We start from the raw sequence: 21,896 nt of genomic DNA on the forward strand, positions 1-21,896 counted from the left end.
TACTACGACTGAACTACATTCGGTCCTGCTGCACATGAAACATCCATGCCCTTCCTTTCCTCCCGCACTGGCTCGTTCAACCATTTATCATCTCCTGCCTAGACTGTTACCCAGTACGTCTGTATGTGAACTACTCCAAGGAACTAAGGTAGTTTAATCATGAGACCATCTTTCCACTGAAATGAAATCTGTCTGCCTATATATACCTCGTATCCATGGGTCTTAATAGCATATTTTGCACCTTCATCCACCTATTACCATTGTCGAATATTTAAAGTTGTTGTCATGTTCTTGCCTGTGTCAGGATCCACCACCACGCTCATCTTTCTCCTCTCAGTATGCTTCCCCTTAAAATGGAGCACCCAGACTGGCAGGTGGCTTTACCAATATTGAACAGGAGAAGCCTAGTACTGTCTTGGTTCTGAACACCTAGGTATGAATGCAACCCAGATTTGCATAAACTTTCGGACATTGTTATTACATGCTCGATTCATACTGAGTTGAATTAACCAAATACCTAACCTCTTCATGTGATCAGTCATGAGCCTCAGCTCTTATGATCTTTCCTTAGGCGGATGATCTTTATGAATGAGGAGCAAGAGCTGACTTTAATTCATATTGATTTTTGTGTCCTCTAGAAATTCATTTCCATCCATTATTCCAGAGTCTTGGTAGGATCAGTTACCCAGATAAGCACACTCTCACTAGGCACACATTTCTTCATTCTGTACTTAAATGCGATTTTTTTCACACATCTTGCTAAACTCAAAACAGAAAATATCTGTGGCTTTCTCCTGTGTAGAACAGGAGCCTAATCGTGCCCATTAAAAAAAAAAAAAAAAAAAAGGTAACGTGCTCTCAGTTTGACATGACTTATTTTTACTGAACTTATGTTGGTTCCTGATGACCTTTTTTTTTTTTTTTTTTTTAACATTCACAACCCATCTGCTTAAAAAAAAAAATCTCAGCTGTTATATCCCTGGAGATTAATGCTCCAGCTTCAAGGTCTCCATTTATCAGAATTCAGTCTATGCCCAGCTTCCACTCTAACCCCACCCCCCCTTTTGAAAACTGTCACATTTGTCCCTCCCGCTACTCTTCTGGTACCTGTCCTGGTCCCCACATCACCTCAAGATGACCAACTGTGGTCCCATGAGCAAATCTGTAAGCTCTTTTAATACCCTACTGGATACATAATTTTTCTAGTCAGCAAATTTAATTCCTTTGGAATAACTGTATTCCTTTCCAAAACTGTCTCGTGCAGCATGGACCTCTGTAGCCCCTTACCAGGACTTGAGCCATTCCAATCTAAAGATCACCTTCATTAGCGGAAAAGACAAAAGTTGTAATATAGAAGCTGATAAGCTCTTTTCTTCTCTGTCACCTTGTACCTTTAAATTGTTTTCCTCAGGGTTGGGACCCATCACTGCTTCTTTAAGGCCTAACATAACTCAGAATCGATCCTCTTCTCTTCCACTTATGACGCTAAGCATTTGTTCACAAGCCTCAACTCACTCACTCACTCTGCACTTTAGTTTTATTCACACTTTTTTTAGTAATAATGGGAAAAAAATAAGATTGGAGTGTTCCAAAGGATTAGTGCTAATGCACAGAATGATAATTTGTTAGCACTCTGAGTTCAACTGGCTTTAGCTAATCTGGCCTGGCTGGGCCTAGAAGCCTATTCACCATTTATGACTGTCTGTCTGGGAAAACACATCCTGCATTCCAAAAAAGTGACTCGGAAAGAAATTTCTGAGATCTTTGCGTCTTGGACTGCCTATTTTTGCTCCTATCCTCCAATCCTAACAAATCCACAAATGTAGCTTCTGAATCAGCCACATAAAACAGATGAGTAGGTCCCCCTTCCCCATATTCAGGCAAAGCATTATCACCTTTTTCTCTTGAATGCACAAAAAGCCTTCAACACTGAAATGCCCTGTGAATTCTTACCACAAAAAATGGGCCAACTTAGCAATGCTTACTATCCAGTTTATCTTTGATATCATTTCTCTTTCTGAGCCTCCTTTTGCTAAATTAATGTTCTTTGGCTTGGTTCCCCCCACCACCTTTTAAAAAAAATTTGATTGGAGCATCGTTGATGTACAATGTTGTGTTAGTTTCAGGTGTACAGCAAAGCAAATCAGCTATACATAATTTTTCAGTTTCTTTTCCCATACAGATTATTATAGAATAGTGAGCAGAGTTTCCTGTGCCATACAGTAGGTCCTTATTAGTTATCTATTTTATGTATAATAGTGTGTATATGTTAATCCCGATCTCCTAATTTGTCACTCTCTCCTACCCCTTTCCCTTTGGTAACCATAAATTTGTTTTCAAAATCTGTGAGTCTGTGTCTGTTTTGTAAATAAGTTCATTTGTATCACTTTTATTAGATTCCACACATAAGTGATATCATATGATATCTGTCTTCTCTGACTGACTTACTTCACTGAGTATGATAATCTCTAGGTCTACCCATGTTGCTGCAAATAGCATTAATTCATTCTTTTTTTTATAGCTGAGTAACAGTCCACTGTATATATGTACCACATCTTTATTCATTCTCCTGTCAATGGACATTTAGGTTGCTTCCATGCCTGGCTATTGTAAATAGTGCTGCAGTGAACACTGGGGTGCATGTATCTTTTCAAATTACGGTTTTCTCCGTATATATGCCCAGGAGTGGGATTGCGGGATCATACGGTAGTTCTATGTTTAGTTTTTTAAGGAACCTCCATACTTTTCTCCATAATGGTTGTACCAATTTACACTCCCACCGACAGTGTAGGAGGGTTCCCTTTTCCTCCACACCCTCTCCAGCATTTATTGTTTGTAGACTTTCTGATGATGGCCATTCTGACCCGTGTGAGGTGTTACCACACTGTAGTTTTGATTTGCACTTCTCTAATAATTAGTGATGCTGAACATCTTTTCATGCGCTTTTTGGCCATCTTTATGTCTTCTTTGGAGAAATGTTTCCTTTTTTAGTTGTGTTTCTTTTCCATTTTAGTTTAGTGAAGTTAGTGCCATAAAGTTACAAGGCAAAGCCACCCTATTTCTCTGTTTATAGAAGGCACAAGAGTGTAAGTCCAAATAAAGAAATACTTGAATGGAAGAGTCCTGCTTTATCCCCAGTCTTCTGGATCCTGAAGATCGTTGGAGTTTGAGGCAGACTTCGGGACTTAAGTTGGGTTTCTTGGGATTCACAAGGAAGACCTTGGACTGACCATAAAATAAACCTTATTCTCTCTCAATAGCCCCAGCACCAATTCAATTGCCTCAGGGATGTTTAGACCAGAAATAACCAAAATGAAGTCTGGATTTGTGGTGGGGCGGGGGTGGGGGTGGGGGAACAAAGATGAAAATGGATCATTGAGCCTACTTTTAAAGAAAACCTGACCAACCACTTTGAATCAAAACATGAAAACAAAAATCTGCAGACCCATAGGCAGTTGGCTCTGATTTTTCTCTCAGACCATTCCCATGTCAGGGAAGAGAAGTGAGATTGATGTTCTCCTGGTTATTGAGCCTATAAAGAAAACCTGACCAACCACTTTGAATCAAAACATGAAAACAAAAATCTGCAGACCCATAGGCAGTTGGCTCTGATTTTTCTCTCAGACCATTCCCATGTCAGGGAAGAGAAGTGAGATTGATGTTCTCCTGGTTCTATGTGCCACTTCCAGAGTATTACTCTCCAATGTTCTTGGAGGAAAAAAAACAGTTCCATGTAGGTCCATGCAAGGAGAATATACCCCTGGAGTTTCCCAGAGCCTAGCATCTCCTATTTCCCAGCTGCTGCTACTGGTTCATTGAAAATCTGGCCCTGGCTCACATTTCCCTCTCTGTTCCAAGTCTTCCATCAGACAAGAAGCACATCTGCATCCACAGACATGACCAGTGCACCTTGGTCCCTCAGTAAATTGACCCCTTATCTCCAACAGTCTCCCTTTCATGCATTAACTGCCATGGTCCCATCCTGGACCTTGTTATCACTTGAAAATCTTCCATTTCAAAGTCACTTACTCAAGAATCCCTCTTTCTGAAGACACCATCATCTTCTCATTTTACAGTGACCTCAGAGGCCCCATGACTTTTTCTAATCAATCTGCAGATCCTCTTCTTCTTCCCTCCCCTCCTTTTTTAAGGTTACACTTCCCAGTTCATCCTTTCAGTAACACTCTTGCCAGAACTCTTTCCGTCATGCCCGTCGAGCAAAGCCCCAACTCTGGCTGCAGCCCACTATGCCCTTTCTTGGTGTCTGAGTGATGCTGGAGAAAGCCACAGCAGGGCAGCTTGGTATCATTGCAAATTCAGGCCCCTCCGCCCTACAGGGGCCCTCACCACTGCCCAGAAAGCCTAGCACTTTTTCTAGGTTTCTCCAGGTCAGCTTGCTCCCCACTAACCGGGTCCCTGACCTGGTCGTGCTCAGTGTTCTCTTCACTCTCAGCAGCTGAGAACTGAAGCTGTCAGATGGCAACTCCCTCAGCTTCTCTCCATCGAGTCCATAAACCAAGAGCATCTGCCCTCTGCACCTGTGCCTGCCTGAGACGCTGCTCCTCCTACCTAATGAGGACTCCCCCACATCTACAAACCATTCCGTGGCCTTTTTCAAGGCAGCTCTCTCCTCTAGAGCACGGGTCCCCGACCCCCGGGCCATGGACCAGTGCCAGTCCGTGGCCCATGAGGAACTGGGCCGCACAGCAGGAGATGAGCAGCGGGCGAGCCAGGGAAGCTTCATCTGCCGCTCCCCACCGCTCCCCACCGCTCACATTACCGCCTGAACCATCGCTCCCCACCCCGTCCGTGGAAAAATGGTCTTCCCAGAAACCGGTCCCTGGGGCCGAAAAGGTTGGGGACTGCTACTCTAGAGTCACCTGTTCCTCTCACATGGATACTTCCTAGCAACATGTAAATGTGTGCAAGTCTCTCCACTTGACAGAAGGTAAATCACCCCTGGCCCTCGTATTCTCCTCGTTTTCTCTCATTCACTAGCCCTTCAAACTCGTTCCTTGATAGAGAGGTCAGTATTTTCTACTTCCTTTTCTCCTTCTCATTCCGTGATCCACTCTAATCTGGATGAAAGTAGCATCCTCCACACTCCTGAGGAGCAGCCCTCTCAGAGGACACCAGTGACCTCAATGCCTTTTCTTTATTCATCTCACTCAGTGGTTGTCAAATGGCGACAACTTTGGTGATGTCTGGAGATATTTGGTGATCACAACTGGGGAGCGGGTCCTTTGCCTCTCATGGGTAGAAGCCAGGGATGCTGCTAAATATCCTACAATGCACAGGACAGCCTCCTACAACAGAGAAATCCAGGCCAAAATGTCAGTGGGGCTGAGGCTGAGAAATCCTGACATGATGATCCCTACGCAACACCTGAAACTACTCATCACTTCATCTGTTTCTCAGCTTCTATCCTCTCACTCTCCAGATTTTCCTCCTACCTCTCTGGTGTTCTCCTTCTGCAGCTATCTATTGATTCTTGAGTCACTGCCCCTTATTCCTTGGAGATTTAAGCCTTGGTTCACTGTTACTTCTCCAACACACTACTCCTGACATAATCCACGGGGCTCTCCTTATCCACATATATAATCCTTCCCACACCCCGTCTGTGCAAATCCACCCTGCCTCAGCCCAGAATTCCAGTGCTCATAGCCCAGACCCGGTCTGTACCACGTACTACTCCTCCCTCAGTTATAAATATCTGACTCTCCAACTACCACCTCCTATTTTTCCAGCTCATGCTCTTCAATACCCCAAACTCCAAAAATTACCAAACCCCACTGGGGTAGAAATCTACTGATCCTATTGCCCCACCTTCCTCATGTCTGTGGTCCTCTACTCTTGCAAACACCCTGCAACTCGCTTACCCTTGTCTCGCTTTGCTGAACTGACCTGGAGAGACCCCAAAACAGGTAAATCAAACTCTGCCTGCTCCACACCTACTACCCCAAGCTGGACTTAAATGGGAAAAGCAACTAACCTCAAGTGGGCTCTTAGGGCTGCCAGGCAATCATGTTCCACTACCCAGCGCATTCACTCTCAGATGAATGTCTCATACCTCCTCCTGTCTCTTCAGATCTCTTCATCTCTCTTCCTTCCTCAACCTTAGCTGATGGCTTGTTTCCCATTTCATTGATAAACGAGAAGCAGTCAAGAAAAAACTTCAACAAGCTCCTACTAGCGGATCTATTGATCTAATTTCACCTGGGTCCTAATACACTGGCTTCCCTCCTACTTCTACGAATGAACCGTCTCTAAAGCTCTAGGTGGATGCCCACTTCTCCTGCCATAAGGAGGAGATTCCACCCCCTTCTTGCCCTCTCAAGGTCACCACCCCAGAAATTCTTCCCCCTCACCCTTGCGTTTTCAAAGTTTCTCTCTCTACTGGATTATCTCCATCACTTTACAAACAGCCATTCCTGCCATCTTAAAACTAACTAGATAAATTTTAAAACTCTTTTCAACCTAACACCCTTGCAGATAATACCCCCTTTCCTCCGTATTCTTGTTCAGCAAGAATTTTTGACAGTGTTATAGCTAAATGCCAGTATCCAATTCCTCTTCCCCCATTCCATTTTGAATCCTCTCTAATGAGCTTTTGGGTCCCAGCACTCCGCTGAGACCTCTCTTGTCAAGGTCTCTGCCATATTGCTAAATCCAACCTCCCATCCTCATCAGCATCATTTGGGCATTCCTTCCTACTTTATACTTTCTTCCTTTGGCTTCCAGTACTCTCCTTGTTTTTCACCACCTCACTGGTTCCTCCTTCTCAGTCTCCTCTGCTGATGCTTCCTCCTCTCTCCCTGACCTGTAAACACTTGAACACCCCCCAGGGCTCAGGCCAGGATTTCTTCCTGATTCATCTCACTCCCTCCCTTGCTGCTCATCTCCAGTCCCATAGCTTTAAATACTGTTCATGTGCTGACAACTCCCAGATCTCTAGCTAGATCCTTTTCTTGAACTTGGACTGGATGTCTCAAGCTTGACATACCCAGAACAGAATTTTTATTTTCCTCTGAATAGTCTCCCTTCCAGCTGTTCGTTCCATAGTCTTCCAGGTCAAAAATCTTGGGAGTCATCCTTGATTGCTCTTTCTCGCACACCTCACAGCTGATCTGTCAAAAAATCCTGTTGGTTCTACCTTCAAAGCATACCGAGAATTTGAGTGTATCTCACTGCTGCCACAGTTAACACTCAGGACCAAGCCACCACCATCTCTCGCTCGGATTCCTGAAAAGCCCAGTAGACCTTCCTGCTTCTGCTCTGTTCCACCATACTGTTCTCACAATAGCCAAAGTGATCCTGCTAAAACTAGGTGAGGTCAGGTAAAGTCACCCTTCTGCTCAAAACCCCCCAGTTTATCTTGCCAAGGGTTACCCTTGAGAACTAAAATACTGCCTGCCATATCAGTAAACAAAGGTTGTTGCTTCACATTGCAGCCGCCTGGATGGTGGGCGCTGAGGGAACTCAGGATGGAGACAAACAGGCTGCCCACTGCCAAGCTCATCTAGCAGTCAGCCGCTGCAGCCACCCCCATACAATGCACCTGAGGGGACTGGCCCCCAGATAGCTAAGGTGCATATCAAAGGAGTGATTTCAGTGAGCCCAGACTCTTGCATCTTCCCATACATAGAAAAGCACTCAATTCCTTAACTTGAGATATCTGGTTTTCTTTTCTTAACAGTAATCCTTTGATGTTCTCACTACGTGGTCTTTTGTTGCAAAAACTTCTATATATCCTGGCTTCCCTCCTTGCTTCTTCGGAGCAGTCTCTCAGAGTTATTTGAGATGCTGTCTCCCAGGCTTGAAGTCCTAAGAAAGTCCACCAAATAAAACATAACTCTCAACGTTTAGGTTGTGCATTTTTTTCAGACAACACCCTCAAATAATTTCCCAAGTCACTCAAAGTAAAACCAAAGTGCTTACAATCACCTATAAAGTCCCCACTAGCTACTACTCTCACCACCCTTCATTCTACTCCAGTCACATTGGCCTCCTTTCCCCAAACCTTCCACAAACTCCCACCTCAAGACCTTTGTTCCTGTTGTTCCCGCTGCCTGGAATGCTCTTCATCTAGTTTTCCAAAGAGTTTGCTCCAGCATCCCTGCATCCCTGCTTCAGGTCTTTCCACTGATCACCTTCTCAGTGAGATTTGCCCTGTACACCTTGTTGAAAACTGTAACCAACTCCCTCTGCAACACACACATATAATCCTTCCTTTATTTTTCTCTGAAGGATTTACCATCATCTGACATGTTGTGTTTTATTTACTTTGTGTTTTACGTCTCCCCTACCAAAATGTAAGCTCCACACGTGCAGGGATGTTTTCTGTTTGTCCGCTATAGTGCACAAAATAGTAGACATCAAATAAATATTTGTTGACTGAATTAAGATTTTAACTCCTTCTTCAAGGTCACATCTATTTTCATCTAGTTAAAGATCATCAAATTTGAATTTCAGGAAATCAACTGTATTCTCTATTAAGCAGTATCTTCTCTCAAAAAGGGAACCAGTTACACAAAATTCCAAATGGCATAAGAACTCTTCCGACCTCCTTCTCTCTGCATAACCATGAGTGCTGAACAAAGGGAACATATTTGCTCCACTTTAATCCTCATCTTCGCCAGTCTCTTTTCCTTTTCTAAATCCTGAGGTTTCTTATCATCTTCCCTGGTTTACCCGGTTGTAATCCTAATATTCTTTTGCCAGCCCAAACTCTAGCTTATTACTTACACCAAATTTGGTAGAAGGTAAACAAAGGGAAACATCATCAACTGGCATGTGACAAGAGGCTATAAGAATCTTCCTGCCTCTAAAAAAGCCCAGGGAGTCATAAATAAACCTCAAGTTCTGGAAAGGCTGAAAGCGAGGGTATTATTATCAAGACTTAGATCATAAAATGTAATTCCTTAGCCTTGTCTTTCCTTCCACGTGTTCTCATGTTGACTGCAGCCTGGTTTCTATCCAGCTTGCTGCAAGCAGATTGACCGTTGCTAGATCAGAGCTCCTCCCCATACCCCATCCTTCACCCCATGTATACTCAGGCAATCAGACCCATGTGAGATCCTGGGTCAGTGCCAACAGAGGCAGGGTTTCTAGAAAGACCCTTGACCACTACCCAACATTTCCCCCTACTAACCCCTCAATCCCCAGGTTTTTTCCTACTCCCTGGGGCTTGGGATCAACCTGGGGTCTGCTGGGGCAGTCACGCCGGCTGCGCCCCTGCAGTGACGCCTAGATCACCTTTGCTCTTAACTACATCTGGGACTGGGAGCACTGGTGGGAGCCTGGGATGCCCTACATCTGTGCTGCCATGCTGCAGGACCACCTTTATATGCTCCATCCCCGGGTGGATGGCTCCCCATCCTTGGTTCTAACCAGCTTGGCCAGTGCTGCAGTCTCTACTTCTAGTCTGAACTCCTACAAGTTTATCTGGGTCTCTGGTACTCAGTTCCCAGCCTCACTTTGGTCAATCCCTTTCCTCAGAGTCTGATACCTGTCATCACACACCCAATCTACTTTCAGGGTCCGTGTCCCAAAATCATGGTCACCAATCACATGGTCCCAGAGCATCCGACCATGCCACCGTTTCCTCGACAAGTTCCCTCTTGAACTAACTGCTTTGAAAAATCTAATGTAATGAATTACAGTTCATTGGCACAAGGGAACAGAAAGTGTCAGAGAAGATATTAATGTCAGAGGAAAAAACCAGCATGGCGTTGTACACCTTAACCTTACACTGTGCTACATGTCAATTATATCTCAATAAAACTGGGGAAAAAATGGCATGGGAAAATGTTCAGGATAAAACATTAAGTTGACAAAGCAGGTTATAAAACAGATTTTCATTGTGCTTAAACAAAAAACTGAACCACGGCAGAGATGGTTTCCCACCAGAGTGAGACAACTAAGGGACTCTCTGTAAGGTCAGCCCTTAGCCAGGTCCCTTTCACCTTGACCCTCACCCACACATGCACCTCACCTCGGAGTGGGTCTATGTCTAGTTTCAACATGTTCCCAGCTCCTCACAAGCTTTGGGGTGGCAACAACACATGCACCTATGTTCACGTCTTCATTCACCTTTTAACATGTCAGCGTGGTTTGGCTAAACTCACCCACTTCAGCCCACAGAGTGGAGCAGACAGTGGGGAGGGGAAACATGTGATCACGGGACAAACTCTGCCCTGCAAGGTGGCCGCTGTCTGCAGGCACATGAGGGATTCACAACAGCATTTCTTTACCCGTGATTTATGTAGACTACACGGCAATACTTTGTCTGACTAGTCACACTACACACCTGAACTGGGAAGGAAACCTTTAATGTACTTATCATGCCATAACGAGCACTGCTCTCAGGCCTTGTTTCAAACAAAAGATAAATTCTGAAGGAAACAAACTAATAATGATAAGGATTCTGTCCTCCCTCTTGGCCAAACTATATAACCAATACTATATAAATACAAAACTATATAAATACATTCTGTACAAAAACACTGGGCTCTTCATCCTTCTAAAATCTGAACTATTTGAGGATAAGGCCTGAGTAAACATGGTCTATGCCTTGCTTTATTTCAGTTCAACTCAGCAAACTGCGGCTGGGCCTTCCGAAATGCCACCCGGAGAACAGAAGACTGATTATCCAGTTCCTTTTATTCTTCTCTCTCTTTTCTGTTTCCAATTTTGCTTTGCCTCTGGGCTCTTTTTTTTTTTTTGGCATATACATAATTTATTTTTTATTTTGGGGTGCTCTTTTTGCTCCCAGTTTTCTACTGTTGTCCCTGTTTCTAATTTAGGATTTTGGTTTGGATCAACTTAGCTGACTTTGCCCTGGCATGTGCCCAGTTCGCCTTCTCCCCAACTGCAGCCACCCATTCTGACCGATGCTGTAACTTTCTGCCTACAAAAGAGGCTTCCCTTAAATATCAGGCCTGAGTCCCCTGAGTACCCTGTTCTCAAGGCGGCTTCTATACCTCCTGTTTGTTTACCATGGAGACAGCTCGGGAAATACATGTTTACTATGGAACTGGGAGTACATGGGCTACTGTGATGCTGACGAGAAAACACAAGCAGCTATGTACGTGCTACACAAAGATGTGGCAGGCAATGATCATCAGATGTGTGAAAATTTATAAAGCACAAGAAAATCACAGATTCCTCCCTGAATATGATATGAACACACAATTAGAGAAAGATAATAACCAGGATATAGAGATCTGATATCAACCACACAAATAAGGAAACTGTGATTAACAATTTCAGCATCGGGGCTTCCCTGGTGGCGCAGTAGTTAAGAATCCACCTGCAAGTGCAGGGGACACGGGTTTGAGCCCTGGTCCGGGAAGATCCCACATGCCTCAGAGCAACTAAGCCCGTGAGCCACAACTACTGAGCCTGCACTCTAGAGCCCGCGTGCCACAACTACTGAGGCCGTGTACCACAACTACTGAAGCCCATGCAGCTAGAGGCCCTGCTCCGCAACAAGAGAAGCCACCACAGTGAGCAGCCTGTGCTGCACAACAAAGAGCAGCCCCCGCACAGCAACAAAGACCCAACACAGCCAAAATAAATAAATAAATAAAGCTATTAAAAAAAAAAAAGCAGTTAGAAAATAACAAAACAGAAAAAGGTCAGCTCCATGAGTCTGTACCAATATCATACTCAAACGTGAAATATCTGTGTCAATTCTACTTTGGGGCTGTAACGGCAGAAGTCAGAAAAAACACAAAACTGCTCTGTTACTTTAAGATGCAGGAATATTGGTGAGCATTCACAATTTTGCTGAAAATCTCACTGAATATAATAGGGAAGTCATTGAATACTATGTCTTTCCATTATAGCCAAGTGATTTTCACAGTAGGCAATCTGCTAGTACACCACAGGAGTCCCACACTTTGAAATAAAATGGCATTGTGGATAGAGTCTCACGTGCAATCCCTTTTCAGTCCAGAGACCTGCCTAGTTTCCTTACTCTTGGCTGAATTGAGGGGACAACCCATAAAGTGTGTGTGAGAAGAGGGAAAGCACATAATGAGGTGGTTTTTTGTTGTTGTTGTTTTTCCGCTATCAATAATATAATTGTGCTCTGCCGATTACTGGAGTGGCGACTATACATCATACTTTGAAAATAAAAAAAAGATTTTTCCATTGCTAAGTTGGCAGACAAGCCATTTGCAGCAGGGGGCAAAAATCAGTAAATCTAGGTGGATCCTGGCATGCTTTCCTTACACATCTGGTGCAATAACACGGTATAGGAATTAGAGACACACTTCTTCCCATCACCCTCCTCAAATAAGCCTAATATAAAATCTATTTAGTCAGGACATTCTCCACCAGGCATCCTATGTGCTTAATTTTCTTTAAACAAGGCATTAATAAAATCACAGTAGCATCTAATAAGATTTTTAATTCCTTGAGGGTAGGAACCACGGCTAATCTTTAACGAGTCTAATTTAGTGAGAGCACTTAGTTCCCTTCTTAGCAGAAACAACCAATAGAATATTCCTAGCCCTACAAGATGTATCCATATAGGTTGTGTTACTGAGGCTCCAGAATGAAAAAGGAATTGGACTGGTCAGTGTACCTGGATGTGCTCAGTAGAGACTGGTTTCCAGGGTTTTTGACAGCAGAAACTGGTAGCAAGGGTATCAATGAATAAAGGGGGAGTTTCAGACACACAGTGCTATTTTACTGCAGAACAAGTTCCCATCTGCTATTACAAAGCAGCCTGGAGAGCGAGAGCTTACAGTGCATGATGCCAAGACTCTGTCGTTCAGGAACCTGCTCCCCAGAGGACGAGAGCTTTGCACAGAGAGTCCTAACAGCGAGGCCTGTGCCAGATCTAGAGCCACTGAAGGCAAGAACTCATTTAAAAACAAAACAAAGCAAAACAAAAAAACCCTCTTTCTCCACTTTGTGAGAAACCTCTAGCTAACTGATACAAATTTAAGATAGAGTGGTAGTACTCACAAACTCCGGGGTTCGGAAATCCTGCTGACTTTCCAGTGATCCAAAACCGGAGACAATTGTCTGTTCAAGGTTTTCCAAGACTGAAAAGAAACAAAAAAACGAATAAATAAATGAGCATGAACTTCCGTTGGCTCACATACTTTTTTTTGCTTTTAAGTCAGCAGCATTGGCTTAACTATTTTTAGCGTCTGTGGCACACTTACAGGTTGACATTATTTAAGGCTTTTGGCTATCAGGACCCTCAAAATCTTCAGCAGCTGTTTCATCTACTGGACAATGCCACACTTGTAGGATATTAGGTCCTAAAATGCTCTAAGGCTAGATCTACCATGGAAAATCACTTAGCTTCTACATGGAAGGACATGGCAACTAAATGTTATAAAATTCCAGCTCAGGAACACTTTAGCCTATTGATGTTCTTTTTTCTTCCACATGTCAGGGAACTGATGTGGAGTCATTTTAGGGTAGTAATTTTCTGTTTTAAAATCTGTTGACTAGCACTATCTAACAGAAATATACTGGGAGCCAAACAAAATATTCTAGTAGCTACATTAAGAAAGACAAATAGGTAAAATTATTTTTAGTAGTAAGATTTATTTAACCTGATATACCCAGATTATCATTTCAACATGTGTGTATTCAATATAAAAGATTATTAGTGAACTATTTTACATTTGGGGGGTATTCTTATACTCACAACACATCTCAGTTTGGACTAGCCACATTTCAAAAGCTCAATAACATCATGGGACTAGTGGTTACTACACTGGACAGCACAGTGTTAGAGGGATAAAGGAGCCAAATCCAGAAGGTGGGTTGTTCTGCAAGACACTAGTCTCCTCCTGTAAACACGTTCCTGATGTGAATAAAAGGGACTGTTCCAGATTAAAAGACACTAAGAGAACAAAACAACCATTTGCAGTGTGTGGTTCTGGGCTGGATCCTGGTTTAAACAATCCAGATGTAAAAGACTTAAAAACAAACTGCGAAAATTTGAATACTGATTAAGTGTTGGGTTATATTAATATCGATAAGTATAACCATGTAATTTTGGCCATGTAGAAAAATGTTCTTTAAAAAACTTACATAAATAGTCAAATATTATTAAGCATTTAAATAAATTTAAATAAATATTCTCATTTATCAACAGGTCCAGCCTCTTCAACAAATCAATGACATGAAAAAGGTAGACTGTTAGAGATTTAGAGCCCTAAGGAACAGAACTCCAATGTGTGTTTATTCCCACACCACTGAACAATTAATTCAATTCTGACACGAGCTACCTGAAGGTAGCATCAGATTCCACAGTTTATGGGCTCAAGACTGCCCCCATTTCAGATGCCAATCGGAAGTCCATGTTGTCACCTGTGCTTCTGACTAACTGGCTATAAATCGGAGGTTCCCACCACCCTCTCCTCAGGCTCAATTAATTTGTTAGAGTGGCTCACAGAACTCAGAGAAACATTTATTACATTTACCAGTTTAGTATAAAGGATGTTATAAATCAGGGGTCCCCAACCCCCGGACTGGTACCGGTGCCTGGCCTGTTAGGAACCGGGCTGCACAGCAGGACGTGAGCGGCGGGCAGGTGAGCGAGCCAAGCTTCATCTGTATTTACAGCCACTCCCCATCGCTCACAGTACCGCCTGAGCTCCGCCTCCTGTCAGATCAGCGGCGGCATTAGATTCGCATAAGAGCTCGAACCCTACCGTGAACTGCGCATGCGAGGGATCTAGGTTGCGTGCTCCTTATGAGAATCTAATGCCTGATGATCTGAGGTGGAGCTGAGGAGGTGATGCTAGCGCTGGGGAGCGGCTGCAAATACAGATTATCATTAGCAGAGAGGTTTGACTGCACAGAGACCATAATCAATTGCTTGCAGACTCGTATCAAAATTCTATCAGTAAGTGGCAAGTGACGATTAAGCTGCATCTTACGGAGTAGACTGGACATAAGCAACACACTTTGGGTGTCACTGTCTCCCATCACCCCCAGATGGGACCATCTAGTTGCAGGAAAACAAGCTCAGGGCTCCCACTGATTCTGCATTATGGCGAGTTGTATAATTATTTCATTATATATTACAATGTAATAATAATAGAAATAAAGCGCATAATAAATGTAATGCCCTTGAATCATCCCGAAACCACCCCCCGCCCCTCCCCCGTCTGCGGAAAAACTGTCTTCCATGAAACCGGTACCCGGTGCCAAAAAGGTGGGGTCCTCTATTATAAAGGATACAGATGCACAGCCAGATGAGGAGGTACAGGGGCAAGGTGTGTGGGGAGAGGTGCAGAGCTTCCATGCCCTCTCCAGGCGCCCTGCTCTCCCCACAACTCCACCTGTTCACCAAACTGAAGCTCTCCAAACCCTGTCCTTTTGGGTTTTTATGGAGGCTTCATTACAGAGGCATGACTGATTGATGATCAGTGGCCATTGGTAATTGATTCAATCTGCCCCTCTCCCCTACCCCGGGGGTCAGGGGGATGGGGCTGAAAATTTCTACCCTCTAATCACTTGGTGGGTTCCCTGGGCAGCCAGCCCCCCTCCTTTGGTTACCTAGGGGCTGTCCAAGCACCTCATTAACATAACAAAGGGCACCTTTATCCCTCTCATCACGTTGGAAATCCCAAGAGTTTTAAAAAAAAAGGAGCTCTGTGGGAATTCCCTGGCTGTCCGGTGGTTAAGGCTCCCCACTCTCACTGCTCCAATCTCTGTTCGGAGAACTAAAACCCCACAAGCTGCGAGGTACGGCCAAAAAATAAAAAATAAATAAATAAATAAATAAAAAAGGAGCTCTGTGACATGAACCAAGGAAGAACAAATATATATTTCTTATTACAAATCACAATATCACAACAACCATTAGCTATATGTGGTACTCACTGGATCCTAACTTGAACAAACCAGCTATAAAGGTTTGCTTTTATCAAAACTAGGGATAGGACTTCCCTGGTGGTGCAGTGGTTGAGAGTCCACCTGCCGATGCAGGGGAGACAGGTTCGTGCCCCAGTCCGGGAAGACCCCACATGCCGCGGAGCGGCTGGGTGCATGAGCCATGGCTGCTGAGCCTGCACGTCCAGAGCCTGTGCTCTGCAACGGGAGAGGCCACAACAGTGAGAGGCCCACGTACCGCAAAAAAAACAAACAAACAAACAAACAAACAAAAAAACTAGGGATAGAAGGTTTGTTTGTATTTATCAAAACTAGGTAGATTGAGTATAGAATAAGCATTAAGTGATGGTAAATTACTTTTAATTTTATGAAGTGTGATGTTAGCTTTGTAGTGACTTTTTAATTGCATATTAATTTTTTTTTTTAATCCATTAGAGGCTTTCATGAAAGAAGAGACTGGGTTCCTATCAATCCAGAAAAATTCCCTCCAGTGGCCCCAAAGAAAGCTGGGTATGTATAGGTGAGAGTTATGAGAACTCTAAGTGATTGTTTAACAAAACCAAACTATCAGCCAACGACTCAGCTATTTAGGTTTGGCACATCACTAAGAAACATCCCAATATCTGGACTAGACTTTAGGTTCACTCAGAATCTTGCCCACTAAACTCACATCACTGTAAGCCTATGAACTGCAAGAAAGTGCCAGTAGAAAAGAACACAGACAAGTGATTCTAATGCTTCTGAAAAACTGAGTTCATCACAGGACCCCTAAATGTGAACCAAAGCAGAAACAGGAAAGAGATGAGGTGAGCCATGGCCTGCAGAGCTGTGACCAGAGCCGAAATTAAGGCGCTTGCCCCTGAGAACTCCAGGGACCAGGGGGCAACAGCAAGTACTACACAGTCTGTTACATTCAGCAAGTACTGCATAGTCTGTTACACTCAGGGAATTGTAATAAACTGGTTATTCCAACATCAGAACAAGTTTCCCAGGATAATTACATTCTTGCAGGCCACCTTTAAAACTTGCTAAAATGTGTTTATACTAGTGGCTGTGAGGGTGGGTTTTCAATTGGTGTTTTGCAGCTTGGTTTACAAGTAAGAAGACAAGACCTTTTTATAGCAGTAAGATAGACACTGATGAAATTGTATCTGTGGTGCTTATGATTCACTTTTTTTTTCCTGGCAGAACTAGCAAGTCAGTGAAACATAATACTGCAGGTATTTTTTTAAACAAGTACTGTAAACCTGATGGAGTGACTTGACTTTTGCATCTTATCTGGATTCCCTTATAAAGAGATGCCTGATTTACCTATTATGTATCTGGGGTCAATAGATGGGACAGAGCTGCTGTTGTTGACTTTTTTTTTTTTTTTTAATGAAAGAATAAGCTTAAGAAAGTACAGGGCTTCCCTGGTGGTGCAGTGGTTGAGAGTCCGCCTGCTGATGCAGGGCACACGGGTTCGTGTCCCGGTCCGGGAAGATCCCACGTTCCATGGAGCGGCTGGGCCCGTGAGCCATGGCCGCTGAGCCTGTGCGTCCGGAGCCTGTGCTACGCAACGGGAGAGGCCACAACAGTGAGAGGCCAGCGTACCGCAAAAAAAAAAAAAAGAAAGTACAAATTTTGCCTAAACACAGAGGAGAAAGAAGATGTATTGCCCAGATGTTCTATCACATTAAAGGCATCTAGGCAGCTTGACAGGATTTGTGAGAGAAAATATAGAACTATTTATAATTTTAGTTATTCTGTTGGTAATGGAAACTAATAGATTCACTGGTTAATGTCAACACAAAGTAGAACCTGTAAATTTGAGTGAATAAAACAGAAATGGCTTAATTGAAACATCATCCAGGTAGAACAAAGCTGCAGCTGTTGCTCTCATTACCTAATACAGTACTGAGAAGCAAATGATTTATGATGCTAATACGATAATTATACTTCCCTACTGAGGGGCTCCAGTTACTGTTTGATATTCTCATTTCTGGTAATCTAACACAGTTGAAAAAGTTCATTTCTCAGCAAAAATACAATAGTCAAAATCTAGGTGACACTTTGAGGGCTTTTTATTAAAATAGCTGCAGAATCAGGAAAAAGATTCTAAAAAGGCAAAAATGTTCATTTAATTTTCTTCTTTATATAAGTCATTTTAAAATGTAATATTTTGAAATGCATTTTTCATATTGCCATAATACCTCACTTTATACTACAGAAGTACCACCCTGATTAGCTCATTTAATTTTGGCACTTGGAATATAAAAAGCATGTGGTACCTCTATGTTATCTGTTCATCACAAAGCTGCTGAGAGAACTGAAAACTGTTTATTCAATGAAAAATCTTTGGTCCTGACATGTTGATATAATTTTGTATGGATGCAATGTGGAAGTTCAACTGGAAGTCAGGTTCAACAAACATTCATTGCCTAGTTTATACATATTTTGCACAGTCATTGTGTTCTTAGGCCCTGGGAATACCAAGAAGAACCAGACAAAGTTCCCTCGTCTTAAGGAAAGGAATTTGAGACATGATAAATCCTATTTTGAGGATAATTAGTAAGTGCTAGGCTAGACAGACTAATGGAGTATTGTAGGAATACCAAAGAAAACACTGTATACACATATATCAACTGGTTTACTATAGGCAAAACTCAAATAATTGAGGCTTTGGTCAAAAGAAACTCACTATTTACTTTTCCTAAATTTAATAGTAATTAATCACATAACAATTAGTTGAAAAAGAAAGAAATAGAAAAAATATCTTTAAAACTCTATCAATGCAGTTACTATAGTTAAGATTAAAGGAATAAAGTCATTGGTGGTACTAGTTCTGACATACATGAAGGCCCCGATAGAAATGTCTAGAAGTCCAGTCACATTAATGAGTTAATAAGAGAACAGTAGAAACCTCACCAGAAAGTTGCAGTTCACATGATTACTTGTCTATCAATTAGAAATGGAAATCATCCCAACTGCAAAATGGAGAGGTAACTTCTACAGCAAAGATGATTGAGATTTACCTAAAATGGGCAATAAAAAGAGCCATCATCTACATTTTATAACTTGGATAATCTATTATCCATCAGAAAACACAAAATGACCTCTCGGGAACGTCATGGGTAAGGCCCAAAGACTGCCTGAGAAGCAGTGCCCAGCAATAAAAGTAATCAGAATTAGGCATCCACACTACATCTAACTTACAGCATCAGTATGGCAGGTCATTGGGTCCAAATGACATCTTCTTTATGGTGACTGGTTGTGAATGAAATGGTCAGAGGCATAGCAAGTATATGCGAGACAGCAGGTAAAAACAGACAATGGCCTGGTGCAAAGGGCACTATGCACGGATTAAGGGGATTGATTGGGTTGATCTGCAACTTAGTTGCATGATCCTGAGCAATGACCTATTCTCAGTTTATCTGAAACTAGTTATAAAATTACTTTCCCTGGTTATCTTACAGGTTGTGCAAAGAATACAAATGACAATTCAAAATCATGTTGAAAAAAAATAAAACACTATCTAAATATAAATTAAGTTCACGTACATAGAACATAATCATATCATATCGTGACATGAAGAAATGTAAACAGAAATTTCCTGAGGGTGTTATAACATGCCTGGCACTTCTAAAGGTCTGATCTTACTTAATCTTCTTTGTATCCTCATTTTCACAGATGATGAAAAATTGGATATCATTAGTTGCCTGAAGTCAACCACTAGAAGTGATACAATGGCAGTCTGAATCTGACTCCAAAACTGGAAATCTTTTTGAATTCACTAATGTCTCCTAAGCTGCTCTAAATAATTCCAAGGGCTCCCCTGATGCTAAATGTAACTTGGTAATGAATTAAAATAGCACTGTAAGTCAGAAAAGTATTAACAATAGACTAACACATCTTGAAAAACAAATAATGAAAAAAAATGCAGCGAAATTTATTGGTATAGTACTCACAATCAGAAGAATGGAAAAGCTCCACAAAATAAACAAACAAATACAATATTCTGACAAGTGGCTAAAGATATTCACATGCCAAGGATGGAGCTAGGTGATGAAGAGGGTATAGAAACTGTCTTCAGGAATCCCATGATCTAGTGAATTTACAATTAAAGAAGTGTTAAAAGAATGGCCCATATTGCCTTAGGAATGAAGATATGTTCACATATCCAGATTGGGCAGGATGTCTAGTGATCTGCCTGCCAAGCATCCTATACCTATACCTATACCTATTCCTCTCTTCTCCCACTGGACTAGAAGTCTCTGAAAACTGGATCTCAGCATATATCTAATGTTTAACCTGAATATCAGCGCTCACCAGCCACTATTTTTAAAGCAACCACACACTTGGACCACCATTTCCTGTCACTCCGTAATTTCCAGATATCATGTGGGCCTGCCCAGTCTCACTCCCCACACCACCTAAGGCTAAGCCTATACCCCACATGTCGCATCATCCTATGATATCGTATTTGGTCTCCAGGTTCCAGTGTCTCTTTTACAGGATCCACTGTAGTTTGGTGATGGGAAGGGAAAAATCGATATTCCCTATTATCCAAAGGCTGTAAACTTAAAGATGATACGCCCTGTAATATTAAATGCTATTCTAAAATGGGTCCAAAGAGTCATTATTAATGAAAATAAAGTTAATAATGAAATATAAAACACAAAGACAGGAGAGTTCCTTTCAAGGTTAAGACGGCTGTGTTTTACTGCCCAGGGCAGTGGACTTGATTCTTAAGACCTCTATGCAGTATAACCCTGTGGCTTCAGGCACATCACTCATCCCTAAGTCTCAGTTTCCTCATCATTAAAATGTGGATTATAATACCTACATCAGAAAGTGGAGAATAAATTAACTGACACATATATAAAAGTGACTCGAAGACTGTTAAGTACTGTATAACTATTGGGTACTTTTATTTATTTACTTATTTTTGGCTGTGTTGGGTCTTCATTTCTGTGCGAGGGCTTCCTCTAGTTGTGGCAAGCGGGGCGCCACTCTTCATCGCGGTGCGCGGGCCTCTCACTATCACAGCCTGTCTTGTTGCGGAGTACACAGGCTCCAGACGCGCAGGCTCAGTAGTTGTGGCTCATGGGCCCAGCCGCTCTGCGGCATCTGGGATCTTCCCAGACCAGGCCTTGAACCCGTGTCCCCTGCATTAGCAGGCAGATTCTCAACCACTGCGCCACCAGGGAAGCCCTGGGTACTTTTTTTTTTTTTTTTTTTTTTTTTCCTTGCATTATGCGGGCCTCTCACTGTTGTGGCCTCTCCCATTTGCGGAGCACAGGCTCCGGACGCGCAGGCTCAGTGGCCATGGCTCATGGGCCCAGCCGCTCCGCGGCATGTGGGATCTTCCCGAAACGGGGCACGAACCCGCGTCTCCTGCATCGGCAGGCGGACTCTCAAGCACTGCGCCACCAGGGAAGCCCTGGGTACTTTTTTAAAAAACTTCGTTCTTTAATAAATTTTGGCATCCTTTACCTTGTTAGGCACCCATTTTTCCCTCTGACTTTTTACCTTGACTATCCCTACCATCCATTCCTTTTATAAGAAAATGAATTTAAACATAGAAAAAAATAACATTAATTCAGCAAATATTTTTGAATGACCTCAGTGGCCTAAGCACTGCTGGCTACTACTTTCAATGAAAAGAAATGTGAATCAGGAAATGTTTCTTCACTTTTCTGAATCTGGATGGATCAGTCTCTTACCACAGCTTGCTACTGACATGTAAACTAAACTGTGGCATTCTCCTCTAATCATTCCGGGAATGCAAATTCCAAATTGAATTTGATGGTTTCTTTTAGAGTTCTCTGTTTTTCCCATCTTCAGAAATACAAAAGTGTGCTCCCTCTCTCATATTTCTGGAAGTGAAAAAAACAGCTAAAGTGGGAAGAAAGAAAAAAGCACTTATGAATATGTCAAATTTGTTAGGGTAAGAACATTTTCTTCCCTTTTTTTTTTTTTTGGACTCATGACTATGACTCAGTACTACCTTTCAAGTAATTTAGAATATAAATATTTTCCCT

General features: G+C 42.5%; 1 protein-coding gene across 1 annotated transcript in view; it reads right to left on the minus strand.

Annotated features, from left to right (window-relative positions):
* ANO6 (anoctamin 6) overlaps window positions 1-21,896 on the minus strand; it is a 137,272-nt gene that overhangs the window by 108,529 nt on the left and 6,847 nt on the right. Inside the window, exon 2 of the mRNA XM_007471547.1 lies at window positions 12,979-13,058. Within this exon, the coding sequence (XP_007471609.1) occupies window positions 12,979-13,058 (80 nt within the window). The remainder of the gene's footprint in view (window positions 1-12,978; window positions 13,059-21,896) is intronic.

Source organism: Lipotes vexillifer, unplaced genomic scaffold, assembly GCF_000442215.2.
Source record: "Lipotes vexillifer unplaced genomic scaffold, Lipotes_vexillifer_v1.1 scaffold794, whole genome shotgun sequence".
NCBI classification, from domain to species: Eukaryota; Metazoa; Chordata; class Mammalia; order Artiodactyla; family Lipotidae; genus Lipotes; species Lipotes vexillifer.